The sequence below is a fragment of the Chiroxiphia lanceolata genome, chromosome 1, assembly GCF_009829145.1.
Source record: "Chiroxiphia lanceolata isolate bChiLan1 chromosome 1, bChiLan1.pri, whole genome shotgun sequence".
Taxonomy (NCBI): Eukaryota; Metazoa; Chordata; class Aves; order Passeriformes; family Pipridae; genus Chiroxiphia; species Chiroxiphia lanceolata.
This window is the reverse complement of record NC_045637.1, coordinates 108,741,407-108,758,195: the sequence shown is the minus strand read 5'-3', so window position 1 is coordinate 108,758,195 and position 16,789 is coordinate 108,741,407. Positions and strand designations below refer to the sequence as shown.

The following is a 16,789-nucleotide window of genomic DNA, read 5'->3' as shown; positions in this document are numbered from 1 at the left end:
AAGTCCTATTTGCTCTCGGCCTCCACTTCACTCTTGTGAAATGGGAGGGAAGGAGGCAGCAAAATTGAAAAAACCAGATGGATAGTGGACATTAAGAGCGATGTTTTGGGCAACTGGATAAAGTGGATGAAGGAAAAAAAATCCCTCCGATGACAATTGCTCTTTGTTTTATATTTATACTTTTACACCCAGTGGGCCCAGGAGATCTGCACTGGATAATGCCTGACTGCAATAGACTAAACAATGATTTACCAGCTCTGCTTTATCTGCTTCGGTCCTATGATGGATCAGCATGGTACATTAACCCTTTGCTCCACATCTGCTGGCCTTGTTTTCGACAAGTTGCAGCATTGAGATAAAACATCTGGATTTTTTTAAAAAGTATTTTAGGATTAAATCCAGTATTGGAAGCAGGAAGAGGTATGTGGATGCACTTCCCTGGAGCTACATTCATCTCTTCTTAGTACAAGAGGGATTTTGCCATGTCAGGGCAGCAATATGTTGCAACTGTGACTTTACTATATTTTTTCAGCAAAAAGCCCCAAAAGAAGTGGTGAGGGCCGCAGCCCTAAGTGATACTATACCTCACACCCTGGAAAAGCAGCCCTACTCTGATGGCAGGGACTTAGGCATTCTGGGATAACATCTGAAACAGCCACTTTTGGAGCTGTATGGGACTTGCCTATAATACAAGCTAGAGAGGGGAACAGCAGCTTTGAAAATCCCATCCCATTTAAGTGCTTAGCAGCTCTTCTTGTGCTGGAAAAGATTGACTGTATTTATCTGGCATACACGGAACTGTTCTTTAAGGCAGGAGGATGCAGCTTCTCCTCCAAGGGACAGAGCTGACCTTCCTCTTTTCTCAAAAAAAAAAAAAAAAAAGAAAGAGGTGCAGGGTGGTGAATGTGGCACCTCCTGCCCCCTTTTTAGCACCACGCTGTGACAACTGACTTTTGAGATAGTGATCCAGGTTTAGTGCCCTTCACATCCAGAGGCAAGTCAATGATTCAGCTCCTGCTTTCCTCAGAAGCATCCTTGCTGTGAGGACCGCTGACTTTTGGGAGCAAGAACAAGCCCCTTTCTGCTAAAGCCAGGCTACTGAACAGCAAGTAGTTCAAGGTCTACTGGGATAGAGAAAGGAAATGTGAATATGTAGCCTACTGCTTAAGACACCCTCCAGACAGGAAGGACCCTTCAGTTCTTGTCTCTGTACTGTGGGCCACCAATATTCTTCATGTGGAATGACTACTTAATGCAAAACAGTCCTTGACACCAGGACATGAACTCCAAAATCATCTGTCCCAGAAAACCTGCTAAACCATCAGCTTTGCTGGTGATAAGGAAAGAAGAGTAAGACCCAAATTTGGCTACCCCCTGGGTTGGCTCAATGGTACCAAACTCATCACTGGCAGAGAATTTTGCTGATTTAAGCAATGTGGGGCAAACAGGAGGCTTTTACTTTTTACTTTTACTTTAAACTCCTGTTTAAAATATGTATGTTGAGGTCATCCTAACTTGCGTTGCCAGCCAGAAACCAGATTTTTTGATCTCATCGTGCATTGCCAACAAGAAGCAACCATGTCAGGATGTACCTGAGGGCAGATGGTACTCAGAGAAGACAGAATGAGAAATTGCCTAGGAAGGTGGGCTGCATGAGGCATTTGCTTCAGCAGTCCCCTGGGAATCAGGGAACAAAAAGAAATACAGAGCTGCATTATACTTATCGTCACTCTCACTACCATCTGCAACAATAATTTCTTCTTTTGGAAGAGAGAGTCCAAGTGGTAGCTGCCCACTGAACCCCCTGATGTGGGTCCAGCCCAGCTAGGTTGGTTCTCAAGGGCAATTTGCATCTTGCTTCTCTCAGAGGTGCATGATACATGCTGCTACTGGGTAAGTCATGTCCTCCAAAGGAAGAAACTCCAAAGTGAATTTTGCCTTTCCTTCACACCCACCTTCGCCATGCAGAAGATTTTCCCACAGATAAAGTTGGTGGGGATGATGGGCTTATTAAATCTTTCCTTGGGCAAACTGTCATTGAAGAGAATCAGATCTTAGCAGAACCCTTTAAAATACAGACTGTAGTTGATTTGGTAAGCTTGATTCAACAGGCTTTATGGCAGCAAAGTGAGGGGGCACTATGTTCACGTTAAGGGAATCACAGTTTCACTGTGCACTTTAAAAAAGATGTTGAACCAGTTGCAATGCTGTGCTGTGGCTGCTTTGTGCCAGTTCAGAGCTACATACCTGCCATAAATTCAGCTTAACTCGCCAGTTAAATAGCATTTATGGTTGCTCTGCTGGAGTGATGCAGAGCAGCGAGCACATAGCAGTGACCTGGCTTTTTACAGTAGTCGTTTGTGTCGTTGCAGCTGCGCTTTAGGGCCTGATTCTCATTTGCTGATTTCACAGTGTCTTGGTGAGAGTGAGTCCTCATTTACACTGATAAGACTGAAGTGCCTTTATAGCTCCCATCAGATCAGGCAGTGACTTTGAAGAAAATAAACCTCTGATTTTAGACAAAGAGCTGGAGTGTAATAAAAGCTGCATGTTATCCTTCACAGGCACCTTGAATGAGGCCACAGGGAGCAAAATAAAAAGACTGGAAAGCACAGCTTCTTTTCCTTTAGTTTTATGATTTACATTTTTCTAGCTCTTTGATTTTTTGGTCTCTAATTAAGTCATAAGGTTGGGTGAGGTGGGTGCTTGCATGAACTAGATGGCCACCTGTGTCACTTAATGAACTGAGCTACTAATTATAGGTGGAGGTGACTTCAGAGGGCTACTTTCAGTCAGGAATTTGAAGTAGCAAAACTTTGCTAAGAGAAACGCCCAAAGTATTTGTTTTCTGTCCCTATTTAATGGCAGGGATAACCAGAAGGGTTGACACCACTGGGGCAAGGTAAGCTATAAAAGGAATATTTCTGCTGCCTGCTGTCACACATTATTGACATTCCTTCATGTAGTCAATGTGCTCTTTGGGCTTGGGAAATCACTGGCTCTTTGCCGTAGAAAGATGACACTATAATGTACAGTGATTTTATCTGCTCATGGTTTTCTCAGCGTTTTGGGGAGAAAGATGCATTCCACTAGTCATCTTTTCTGGTATAGTATATAGTAGCCTCTTTTACAGGACCTCTGGGCAGGCCAGGTAGTACCACCAGCTAAAAATGATTTTCTGCAATGGTAGAGTTTTGTCTTCTCTGAGGTTTCCAGCTCTTCCTCTGCCATTTGTCCTTCTGTTGCGTAAGAAGCAATTCCTGAGCTGTGTAGTTCATAGGGCAGCATCTCAAGACCCTGAGAATATTTTGATAAGTGCATGGTGTAGGTAGTTGTTCATTGAAGTAACATGGATTTCTTCAGTGGGGCACATTTTCTTTATGAGAATGGGTAGCAGTCATGAATTACTGTGTAAGAGGGGTAAACACCATTTACTTGGGCTCCTGAGTTATTAAAAGACTGTTTTCTACTGCATTCCTTCAAGGGGAGAGAGATGTATTGAATCACAAGGACCATTCCTGAAGTGAAAGAGCAGACTGCTATCCTCATGTTTTATTTTCTGAATTGAAAGAAATGGTAGCCTTGGGTTTGGTTTGCTTGCAATAGCTTTTGTTTTTTGTTTTTTTGCCTTTTTTTTTTTCCAGAATAAGGAAGTGACATGCAAAAGGGAGAAGTGTCCAGTGCTCTCCAAGGACTGTGCTCTCGTCATTAAGCAGAGAGGAGCTTGCTGTGAGCGTTGCAAAGGTGTGGTTCCCTTCCTGTTGTTTCCCACTTTTTAAAATGTGATCAGTGCACATTTAGGTTGCCAAAGATAGGACAAAGTTTGGAGCTTCTCAGCTGGGACTTGGCTGTCACCAGAGGCTAGAAGAGGGCAGTAACCATAATCAAAATATATATGTTTACAAAGCTGGTGGAGATACATAACATATTTTTCCTGCAATTATTACTTTTTGCATGGCAATGGTCCTTTAGAAATACAACTTTATTCTTCATTGCTATGGTGTCAGTCTTTTAAGAGTTATCTCCTAATTTTATTAAAAATATTTTAGATGAACATCACTCCGCTAATAGTCACCAGTCAATAAGAATTCCTTAAACTTTTTGTGTGGTTGGACAGAATAGCAACAATGCTTCTGAGTAATAAAGAGCAGGGTAATTATACATGCCTATTCCTATTTCTCCTCATACTGGAAACAAACCAAGCAAATTTTATTCATTGTACTAAACATTTCCTGATTCAAAGAATAATATTGTGGACACTTTTATGAAAACCAAATGAGCAACAGTATGAACATTATACATTTATTTATTGACCAATGCTGTATATTCTAAGCTCTTTAGAATGAGAGAATTATAAAATAAAAAAAAATTGTGTGGGCATGCATGGCATGTATCTACTATGCTTAACCACATGACAAATATACAAGTAGATGAATTTGAAAACTAGGGTTTTTTATGTTGATGCAGTAAGTAATGTGCTCCAAAACACGTATTTTGCTGAGGGACTGCTGACACAATCATTGAGGTTCAGACTGTCAGATTCATACAGCTTTACTTTATTTTTCCTCTGTTGTTTTTAATTCCCCACTGGTGATTGTGTGCTATTGGGAGGGAGATAGAGTAGGATAAATTGTTAGGAAATGGAAGCATTTATTGCCTTCTCAGGGGAAATACAAATGCAGGAAAACAGATTACACTGAAATTCAGATGGAAGAGACATAATGGATATGTATTTTTCCTGAATGTTTGCAGAGGTGTGTTAGATGCTGTGCTTATGATTTGCTTCTGTGCTGCAGCTTTGGAATAGGTTTGGCAAGCCCTAGTTCGAGGATTTGTCTAGAAGCCTGATGCTTAAAAGAGAAGGAAATGAACTGGAAAAAAATTAAAGCATTACTGAAACAGTAAGAATTTGAAGTTGCAGGTTTTACGTAAATTACATGTAATTTATTTCTTTTGTAAAATAGTGTTTAGTGTCGGCTTTATAGGAAAAGGTTCCTAAGCGTCAGTTTGATTAGGATGGAGGTTGATTTTTCATTTCCATAATGGGATATGTAGTTGCTCAATGGTCTGAAAATTTTATATACATGCATATACATATGTGCGTGCATGCATGCAAAATTAAAAGAATGGGTGTTTCAAAGTTGAAAATACAAACAGTGTTTTAATTCAGACTCTTTGTAAGATTTTCTGTTTATCCTGAATTGGGGGGGGGTACCTAAGGAACATTATTAATAGGCTTGAGCCTAGCATCTGCAGATTCGTATACCTGACATCTCTAATGTGATAATTAATAGAAACTGTTAAAAAATAGAATTAGGAGGCCCATGGATACTTGAGATAGAAGAGTTAGTTAGAGTCCTTTTAATATATCAATGGACAGAGAGATCCCACTAATAGGCATCCAATAAGATCCCTCACTAAAAAAGTGCTAAAGAAACTAAGCAGCTCTGAGTTTGTAGAGAAAGTCTCCTCATCAGCAAATAAGTAACACGTGAAGTGTATGATCCTTTCATAGTGAAAGAAGGTTGCCAGCATATCCTTGCAAAGATCTCGACTTGTCAGTGTGCTCAGAAAAAAACCAGAAAAGGGGCAAAGAGGGACAGAAATAGTGCTGCTGCTGACCTAATCTCTGTAGCATTGTAAAGGAAGAGGGCTGCCTGCAAGGAAACTGAATAAGGGGTGACAAAACAGCAAGTTAACATGGATAGGAATAAATGGGTGCACACACGACAAAACAGTCCTAACTTTACAAATATAATACTGGGCTCTGAGTTGACAAGTACTGATTAGCAACTGTTTCTGTGTTATAAAAGGTACTTCTGTGGCATGATCAGCTCAACTCTCAGTAGCTCTCCAAAGGGAAGGCTGAATGTTAAGTTTGTTAGGAAAGGAGTAGCTTACAAAACAAAATGCCCCATTTTCCCTCTGTGTGAGTCAGGTAGACTGCTTATTATTGCCCTTCTGGAGGCTAAAGTAGAACTATGGACCTTGCCCTGTATTTTTGATACTCTCCTAGGTGTCTCTTAGTGGCTGCTGTCAGACAAAAGATTCTTAGGTAGAAGGATGCTTGGTCTGATCTAACATGGCAGTCTCTATGTGCTTAAAATGCAAGAAGAACTTTAAATTTCAGAATTTAAAGAACAAAAGCTCTCAAGGGCTTAATTTTCAAAGTAGATGTGAAATTTTCGACTTAGTTTTTCTGCTCCTTCTGAAAGGTCAAGCAAAATATGCACCCATTTAACTACAGCAGTCCTGATGCCACACATTGTCACCGGGTTGTTCTGATTCCAGCGGAAGAGGCTGATGGAGCCACTTCTATCCCCAGGAAGGCCGCTTGCTCTCCTGAACACTGCTGGAGCTCCTGCTCTGTTATGTTCAAGGTCCAAAATGAATGTCCCATGGGGAGTAATTGGGGAATCAAGGCTGGAAGTACCAGCCTGGCTGCCTAGCACTTCAGCTGCTCCCTTTGGTGTCCCAGCAGCTCCCCAGCACTCCCCACACGAAGCTCAGCTGCAGCTGGGACTTGGCCCTGCAGCACTTGTTCTCAGTTACTATTTTGTCAGGCTGCCAGAGTGCCTATAGGGAACGCAAGCAGGAAAAGGGAAACAGGGATTTTTTTTTATTTTTTTTTTTTTTACTGGTTGTATTTCATCTGAACGTGAACAAAATGTTATGAAGAAAAGATCTCAGGATCTGATGGCTTTTTTTCTTGGCTTCTTTCCAAAGCCTAGAAGAGCTAAATCAGGCCTTAGAGCTCTCTTTGATAGCTTCATGTCTTCCTACCTTGTGAAGAAATGAATGAATGAATGAATGAGTGAATGAATGAATGGCTGCTGTCATTTGAATGCAACATCAGAAGGATAACATTAAGACCAAAGGATGTATTCCAGAACTGGCTCATGTAGGAAGGAAACCACCGCTTATGAGTCATTTGTGACATCGCTGCCAGTGCATTTTATTCTGTCATGAGGAGCATGAGGACATACGCCCCCATTGTTGGGAGGTTGGACTAGATGACCTTTAGAGGTCTCTTCAAACCCAAACTGTTCTATGATTCTATCTGTCTGCAGCACTTCATGCAGCTGAACTCTTGTATTGAGAGCTTTGCATACAGTAGAAACTGAATTGTTGGTAGAGAACTTTTCCTGCAAACAGTTGTGTACCAAGCATAAGTCCCTTGCTTCTGTCTGGGTATTTGTATGCTACTTAGATAATTTCTAGCGCTTTTTTTTTTTGTATTTCTTAATAAACAGAAAAAGTAAGGAAGAGCAGCAAGCATAGCTTTTGCAATCTGAAAATCCACTGTGGTGGAAATTAAATAGGAAAAGATTTGGCTTTACTTAATCTCAGAATCATAGAATATTGAGTTAGAAGGGTCCCATGAGGACCGTCAAAGTCCAGCTCCTGGCCTTGCACAGGACAACCCCAAGAATGTGTCTGAGAGTGTTGTTCAAACAACAGTTCAAACAAATGCTCTTGAACTCTATCAGGCTTGGGGCCATGACCACTTTTCTGGGGGGCCTGTTCCAGTGCCCAACCACCCTCTGGGTGAAGAACCTTTTCCTAATACCCAGCCTAAACCTCCCCTGACACAACTTCATGCTGTTCCCTTGGGCCTGTCACTGATCATCAGAGAGAAGAGATCAGCGCCTGCCCCTCTGCTTACCCTCGTGATGAAGTTGTAGATTGCTAAGAGGTGTAAGATTTAAATTAAGATTTAGGATTTAAATTCTCCAGACTAGCCATGGGTTTTAACATTGTTCTTGACTTTAGGCCCGCAGGACCTTGATAGTAATGTCAGTGGGGCAAGGCACAATTTTACTGTGTGTTTATGCAAAGTCTGGAGAAATGTAGACCTGTGATTATGGCTCCCTGATGCAAGGAGAGTAAAAATGACTAAGACTAATAGTGAAAATTTTCAAGAAGAATATTCTTTTGACAGATATTTACTGTAGTTTATAAAACATACCATGTAGCTCTAGAATACTATTCGTTTTGAAAATACTAAAAAATTAAGCCCTCTTATTACTTTTGCAAGGTCACTTTTCATCTCTGATTTTATTTAATATATTTAATGAAAACATATGAGATCATTGCCATTGTAGAAATAAACATTTTCTTATGTAGTTGGATGGAGACCTGTCACTTAGATATAGAGCTCTTTACAGATCTAATAATAAATTATTTGCTTTGTGAAGAAAGTGGTATTACTGGCTCACTACTGCCTAAAGTTTGCATTTCTAAAATGGTGCATGATATTCTACTCTCTTATCCTAAGAATCTGCATCTTCTATGGATATGCAAAGACAAATTTGGTGGGCATTTTTTTTACAACAGAGACAATTTGTTCAGGATTTTCTTTCAGTTCCCATGTGAAATTTTGCATTTTCTGTCCTTCTTAACTTTTGAGAGTTGCTGTTTTTTTTTTTTTTTTTTTTTTTTTTTTTTTTTTTTTTTGTGGTTGGTTTTTTGTTTGTTTGATTTGGTTTGGTTTTGGTTTTTTTTTAAATTATGGTTCTTAGAGGTTCTTGTGCTATGCTCCATTGATCTGAAATCTACCAAAGAATGGAATCCCAGCCCAACCCAGCCCCAGCAGTGCTAGGTCCTCTGAATACTGAATATCCAAAGCTACTGTAGTTAATTGTACATTTCTTGGAAAGGCTATCAAATGCTGTGGTTGAGGATTTCAACCCATTTCAGCAGCCAAGTTCAGCTATTACAACTGGCTTGCAAAGGGAGTTAGAGGGAGGTTATAAGATTATCGGTGTTCTGGCTACTCTACTAATGCCCTGGAGGATCCATATGTACATTTGGCACTTTGTTCACTGTGGACACCCCTAGTATGAGATGCCAATACCAGTTTGGTGTGCTCCTGTAAGACTGACGGGGGACCTTTGTGTGAGGCCCTCTAACTTGCAGCCCACCCTTGCATGCTTTAAGGCAAGCTCTCAGAGACCAGGGATGATAACATGGATGGAGGTGGATGGGATGGGATGGTAAGACAATATAGATATTTTCCTAAAAAGTCTTTTTCACCTTTACCTGAATAATCTAGTCCTGGCATCTGTCAGAGACTGGTTAAGGGAAAAGATGTCTTAACTTTTCTGTTGGTCTTTCCCACTGCTTCTGAGCCTCTTGATAATGTGTTCCAGCTCCAAATCAGGAGGCCTTTTTCTTGAGGCTGGAAGTATGGGTTCATGTCAGCATTCATTCAGTTTTTAGCTTTGTATTTCAAGCAAAGGCAGAGATTTTGAAGCAGTGCCACATAGCCATCAGGGACAGTACCACCCAGTATAATCATGATGCCGTTTTTAATTACTTATGGTTATGCCTAAGAAAAGGTCTCTATCTCTCCATTCTTCCTTTGAGTTGACTCTTCTTGCAAAGGTCTTGCATATACTTTTGATATCCCTTGAATGTCTGGTGTATCCTATTGTGTTCAGTTGCACCTCGAATTTTGGATATTCCCTTGCTGAATATAATTTTCCATTTATGTAAGAAACTTCTAATGAACTGTCTTGTCGTGTTGTCATACATACTTTTGCAGTCAAATATCAGTTACCCAGATTTTTATTTTAATGTTTTTAAATGCAATATTTCTCTAGAACAACATGATAAATGTTTTAGGACATGTAATACTGGAATAAGAATTTCTTTTGGTATTTGACTTTGAAGCTGCAAGCTGTGCTGATCATGAATGATTTTGCTGGTATGAGGAAACTGGGTGTAAATGGCAAATAGTTGTGTCACCAAACAACATCATTCGTGAAAAAGCTCATAACCATGAGAGAGAACAGTTCTCCAGCTACCAGGCTTGGCAAGCACATTAAGTATCAGCTCAAGATTCAATGGTAGCTCTAACTATGTGGCATTTTGGATGACTAGGTTCTTCGAAACCCTGCAGAGTGACTTTTTTCACCCTATACATGCATCCATGGAACGTAAGACATTTGGGAAGGTGAAATTCAGTTCCAGTGGGGTGCAGGGGGCAAAAACAGCACTGGGAGGAGTTGATGTGTTTGTTTCTGCTGCTATTTTCTCAGCTTTGCATCATATGCCTGTGAACCAGCACAACTCACCCCTATGGCCATTTTATTCTGCTGTGTTGTGCACCCTTTATATGGTCCCTGTGCCTTGCATGCCTCGGGTATTGTAGTTGTGATGGCTCAGCTGCAAATAGGTTTGCTTGTACTCAGTCACAGAGGAAGGAGTTGGATTTTCACTGTTTAGAGCTGGTCTTGATAAGCATGGGAGGTTTTGTATACATTTTCATGCTTCTGTGTCGACAAATGAAGACCAGGGTTACTCAAAAGAAAGTTTAATTTTCTGGTAGCTGTCAATGGCTTTACCATCACTAAGAAATATAAAAATATATTTTATAATAGGTGTATGTGTGATTCACAATTCTTTCATTGTGGCCAACAGATTTCATGCCAGAGAAATACTGCAGAATGTGCAAGTTGTTTTGGTTTTTTTTTGTTTGGGGTTTTTAGTTGGTTTTTGTTTGGCTAGATCTGGTATTTAGTGTTAGCATGCCTGGATACCTCCCTGAGGAATAATTTATCAAACACTAAATAAAACATGTCTTCTGACTGTTTTCTTTTTCCTAATGTTTATTTTCCATGCCAATAGAGAGGTTACTTTTTTAAATAGAAAGTGGAGGGAAAGCAAGAAAAGACTTAATAGGAGAAGAAAGGTGCTGAAGAAATGAGGGATGGGGAGCTAGTCTATTGTGCACCAATCTATCACTTTCTCTTGGGAGAATAAGGAAATGACTTGTCTATAAAATTCTCATTAGCCTAAAATAAGCACAAGTCTCTTCTGGAATCTTATTAGGCAATGTCAAATTGAGTAATAAAGCGTTGTTTTTAGTGAACTGCTGAGGACACTGGTTGAGCTTTAGCACTACTAAACTGTCTCTTGCAGTCAATTTCCCTATCTTCATGATAGTGCTATGTGCTGGGGTGTCTGGGGAAGAAGAAAAAAGGGTCATTTATCAGAATTGCAGGATTTGGAAAGACAAATGGCTTCCTGATCATCAACTTGTCTACATGCCAATAACAAAATCTGCTATAATTTGCCTCTTTCGTTATTCCAGTCCAATTTTATGTGAGGATTTTTGTTTTGGAATTAAATTGTTCTTTTGAATTAAGTTGGCCAAAGGTTGGTTTATTATGTTTGAAACTGAGGTGCCCAAGTATGGCATGCGTAACATTGAAACAAAGTTGCTAAATAAGCAAATTAGAAGTTATTTAACTATTCTAGCATAATTTTTTTTCACGCTGGAAGGACTTAAGTCTAGAGGATCATTTTGCCTTTATGAGGTGACTAGAAAGTAATTAACATTAGTTTCCACTGTATATGCAAACTTCAAAGTATTCAGTGGTTTGGTTTGATTCAGATAAGCAACTTTAGGCTTGCATGTTTATCCAGGACTTATCTGAAATATTTGGATTGAAGGAGGTAATGGCAACAAAACCTACAACTAGCTGAAAGTTAATATTTTACATTAATAAAACACCAACTATTCTTAAAGAAAGAAGCAGGAAAGACTAAAAAATCAGGACACACTCCTTTGCTGATATGAATCGCCTTAGCTCTTTTAAAATAGATGTAGACCATTGATATTTAACTTCCTTCCATATGTGGAATCCTAAAGGTTTTCCTTATAAGGTATATGACTCAAGATCAAATTTACTTATTAATGTCAAATCTGTTACTTTTCACATACTCCATTGAGCATTCTCAGGCTTTTTGGGTTACCTTCTTGAAAACCTCTTCTGTGGCCCTTTTTAAAAAAAGTTTTGTTTTAATTAGGTATTTGGGCAGAAGTAAGGGGGTGGCATTTAAGTGATTGTCCTAAGCTCTGATCTTTCTTAATTTATTCTTTTCTCCTGCTCGCACTTTCAAATGGTGGATGGAGACAGTAAGTTAACGTACTAGTATTTCCAAGGGGCTTTGAGAGAATAAAAAGCACTTTAAAAAGACTTTTAGGAACCATCATATTCTGTTTTGGAAATTGACATCAGGGACTTTGCTGATGCCTTTGAACACGAAATACTCAGTGACTGCTACTTTCCAAGGCAAAGATGAGGGACCTTTAACTGTGGATGAGCCAGAATGGCTTGACTGAGCTGGCTCATAGAATGAGGCAGGTTTCACTCAGTTGAATTTAAGTGAGGCTCAGAAATTTCCATGCCATGAGTAGTGGGGCTGGGAAAGTCCGGCTGTATGTTTGCAGGTGTCAGCTGAGAGATTTGTACATTGAAAGTGAGGCTGAGAAAAACTGGCTGGTATGTGGGCTTTGTTTCTTTTTCCTTTTGGAGAGTGAGTGGTGGGTGTAGCTCTAGGGCATCCAAAGGGCAGAGTGTCAGGGCACACCTCTGGTCAGAGACAGGTTAAAGTGTCACCCAGAGATTGTAAAGCACTCCTTTCTTACCCTTTTCAGTTTTGCTTGACATTCAGCCTTCCCCCATCTCTCACCAAGACTGCTTGTGTTACTGGCAAATTCTCCCCTTCCATCATGCTGTTTTCCTCAACTGAGCATCTGCTGAAATCCAGCTCCCACCATGCCTCTCATTGGCATTGGACGGGTGCTGCTCTGTCTCCCTTATTCAAGCTGCTGGCCCATGCCAAAGCTGATGAGCAATCTTAGCATCTCCAATGCTTCTGCAGACTTTTCCATCCTGGTCTTCATTTCTAAATTTCCCTTTTGCTGCCTGCAAGCTCTACCTGCCATGGTTACATATGGTGTGCCATTCCTTTTCTGCTTTCCACAGGGACAATGGCTTGTGCTGCAGGGCAGAGGATTTTATAGCATAGCTTGGATATGCACTTCAGGCAAGAGCAGTGCAGACTGTATGGACACACCACCTTCACGCTTTCTTGACCAGACTAATCCTGGAACTGAAAGTTTCAGTTTAATATGCACATCTGTACATGCAGATTAGCCCAGGATCATTAGCTTTCTTATAGAGGAAACATTTTAAATTAAAAAACATAATTGCTGAGCAAATATGCAAGGTATTTTGCAGTTGCTGGTTTCCAGCCTGGCCCTTGATCTTGGTTCTGGTAAAACATGCACATGGATATTTAACAGCGCAGCTTGTTCCATCTTGAGTGTCCTGCACACTTGTAAACTGTTTCTTGGATTGGGATCAGTATGACCTAGGCTTCTGCAACTTCAGGATGTTAAAACACATTGAACCGGCTCTGCATTCATCAATGTTTGTAGCGAGCAGTAAGCGAAACTGTGCTTTTAGATTAACTCAGTGTTTTTCAGAACGGGACTTCAAAACATGTAAGAGGAGTATAGGGCTTCATGCTTCTCTCTTGACATGTTGGCCTGCATGTATGAGAGCTCAGAGAACTGTATTTAATACACTAAGAATCTGAACAAATCACATCATAGGGGCTTTGCTACTTAAAAAATACAAGATTCGTGTGTATACCTTGTACCTTCTAGTATTAGTCAAAGATGAAATCACAACCAGGTCTCAGACTACTGATCAACTCTTTATAAAACATATGTCTTTCAGCTTGGGTAAGTGAGATATCCTCAGCATCTACAAATTTCTCCTGTGTTGCTCTGTATTTAGCCTGGAAAAAAAATTTTCTGAATACTGCAAATACTGAAGTACAACTCTTCTGTTGTATAGGATCTTAACTAGAGGCAGTGAACACATTTGTAAATGATCTTTATATATCATGTTTTCTTTAAATTTTGTGTTGAATTCAGAATGATTTTATAGGGATTTTAAGTTCCTCCTCACTTCAGAGCTGTGACCTCTGAGTTTCCTTATATAGTGGCCTGAAAGATTTACTGGTGTAAGGCTGATAAATTACCTTTATTTTCCGAAGGATGTAAAATGTAGCCCAAATTGAGATAATTTTGAATAAAATACACTAGTAAAAAAACCTAAAATGGAAAAAAACTAAATGGAAAATGGGCATTTTTCCACAGAAAATGGAGTATGTGTTTCTTCTAATTTTTTTCTCTGAAACACTCTTGGTCTCCAAAGAATTTTTCTAATTGAAACAATTTTGCTTTAATAAGATAACTTTTAAAAAAACAAATATTTTATTTCTACTTTATAAGTATTTTCTAGTTTTGCTTCTCTGGTGAGTTATTTTATTTTCTTTTTGTTCTTTTTTGGTTTTCTCTTTTGCAAAATACCAGAAAACAGCAAAAGAATGGGAAGGGAAACTGGTAGGAACATGTAATAAAAATGTGAAAATTAGTGTTTATTTTGGTGTTCGTTTGTTTGTTTTCCAAATGGCTCTATGAAACTTCATTTTGCACAAAAAATTGTAGGCTGATCCAGTGCAGGGGCAAGCGAACCTGTTTTCTGTTAACAAAGTTGTCATACAGCATACAAAGACATATAAAGTCAAACCCTATGGGACTCCAAAATGCCTCCACTGCTTTTAGTTTATATGGATGGTGATCCCTTCTGTCATAGTTCATCCATGCTGAGCTGCACTTGCTGAAGAGCTCTCACAAGGGCTTTGGTTAATGGATGAAGATAACATGGCCAAGCTGGATAATGAATGCTTTTTCCAGCTCTTCTTTTACCCTCTCTCCTCCCTCTCACTGTTCAAGTGCATGAGTGACTGAGTAGTTCAAGAATGGACTGCACAATAAGCACTAACATTCGTTTTTAAGTAAATTGTCACTTATTTTCATTTGTCTTGAACAGTCAGAGTTAGTAAGGAGTTTGGCCAGTCATGCATCAGCAGCAGATGTTCAGGGAAGCACTGCTGCCACCCTCCCGGGACACGATCCTTCTTGTTAGTCCCAGCTCTCATCTCTACCTCTTCTGTTAACCCAGGGAAGAGCAGGGGTTACATTTAGGATGCTGCTCTATGATCCTCATCAGCAGCCTCCCACAAGATTGCATTCAATGGAACTGATGTGCTTCTGTCTTGTCCTCTAGACTGCAGTTTTGAAGGACGTACGTACAACAGCTCTATGAAATGGCACCTCCCTAGCAATCCCTGTGTTACATACCAGTGCCAGGTAAGGATGTCATAAACATTGTGTTAATTGAGTTGTAAGCTTTTCCCAGGAAATTCTGCGCCTTCATTTATCCAGTCCAAATAACCTGAAATATTTTATACCCAAAGCACAATATGGACTTTGAATTTAAACTAATTTAAATCCACTCAGATGTGGCCAGCTATAACCAAACATTCAGAAGGATAGGTTTTAAATGACTTGAGTACCCTCATACCCAAACATTACTGAAAGAGAGTTACACAGCCATGCCATTTCCTGCTATCTTGACCTGGAAATAAGTCTTTTTTTTTCCAGCATGCTAAGCCTTTTGTGAGATACAAATTATTTTAGTAATTGGACACTTCTGTGTGTATGCATCCCTGGGTTTTACCTGGGATGTTTTTTAAGAGAAACCCACAACCAGATCTTCTTTTCCTGGGCTCCCGCACTGTTAACACGGTGGTATTTTTGGTAGCTTGCCTATCTGCAACCATAACATTTTCAAGATTATTGATTTTCAGATTCAAACCAAGTAATTATGTCAGCAATTTTAGATTTTCTCTGTGAATAGGTCTGCCATTTTGATGACAGTTTGATCTGGTTTTAATAATAACTCTCAGGCAGCTACTAAGAATGGCAGTTAGAAGGAGGAGAGATGAATGAGTATGAAGAGCTTCTACTAACAGAACAGAGTTTCATGGTTTTCTCTTCTTCTGTAATACTTCTGCTCTGTGAAACCCACCTGCATTTTTAAAGACGAGTACCCTGAGAAGACTGAAGTTGGAGCAGCAGTTCTGTATCCTTGCACTTCATGAAAAGATACTCACTATGTGAATTTAGATATGCTGCATAAAAGTATCAGTTCTTTATTACCTGTTTCAGTGTCTAAATGCAAAACTGGGTGGTCCTGTTTACCCTAGATCCACACATTTGAAAAAGTTTTCCCTTGCTTCCAACAGCAAAACTGCAAGCAGGAAAAAAAAAAAGGTAACAGCCTTTTGGGCGCAGAACCTCACACTCAGATTTGTTCAGGAGGACTCTTGTCTTCTGGAATAAGTACAGGAAATGTTAATTTACTAATACTTATCAGGCAAAACATCAAAGATAAGTGTCTCCCCTCTACAGAACAAGATGCTTTTATCTGCTTTCTAAGTCTATTTTCATCCAATGGGAGAGGGAGGAGAATGCCTTGTGTCTGGCCTGTTTTCACGAGAGCTGCATGGCAGATTACCGAGGTTAAGGATTCCTGATAAAGCAGGATTCCTTTTCCTAAGAGGATGCTAGATTTCTTACCTGATGCATTTTAAGGCAAATCCTGTGTCTGGAGTCAGGGAGACTCAAGTAGATCTTTTGACTAGTGGATTAACCCAAATCATGATACCAGGCAGCAGGTACAGAGAAGAAGAGGTTTTGAAATCCAGTGCTTTGCAGCATGTGCTGGGCTTTAATTGTACTGCTAGTAAATGTGATTTTTTTGCTTGTTCAAGCAACCACAGTGCTAACAATGAACGTGTCTGATCTGCATGTTTTACAGGAAGGAGTGATAGTGGAGTCAGAAGTACAGTGTGCTGTTCATTGCAAAAACCCTTCCAGACTCAGGGGAATGTGTTGTCCTGTGTGTCCAGGTGAGATTTCATGGGAAAATGCTGTTCTACATGTGCAACTGTATTTCTAATGATACCCATTGTTACCTGGGAGGCTGCCTCTAACTTCTCTGCTGTATCTAACAAGTTACTAAAATGTGAGCTGGTGACTTGCAATGCACAAAATGACACAAGAAGAGCCTGCTTA

At 39.9% G+C, this 16,789-nt stretch overlaps 1 protein-coding gene across 2 annotated transcripts in view; it reads left to right on the top strand.

The window, feature by feature from the left end:
• BMPER (BMP binding endothelial regulator) overlaps positions 1-16,789 on the top strand; it is a 147,009-nt gene that overhangs the window by 20,699 nt on the left and 109,521 nt on the right. The window contains exons 3-5 of one of the 2 annotated variants that reach the window (XM_032700506.1): positions 3,645-3,744; positions 14,937-15,019; positions 16,533-16,623. In XM_032700506.1, coding sequence (XP_032556397.1) covers positions 3,645-3,744; positions 14,937-15,019; positions 16,533-16,623 — 274 coding nt within the window. The remainder of the gene's footprint in view (positions 1-3,644; positions 3,745-14,936; positions 15,020-16,532; positions 16,624-16,789) is intronic. The other variant, XM_032700516.1, reaches the window with a different exon arrangement.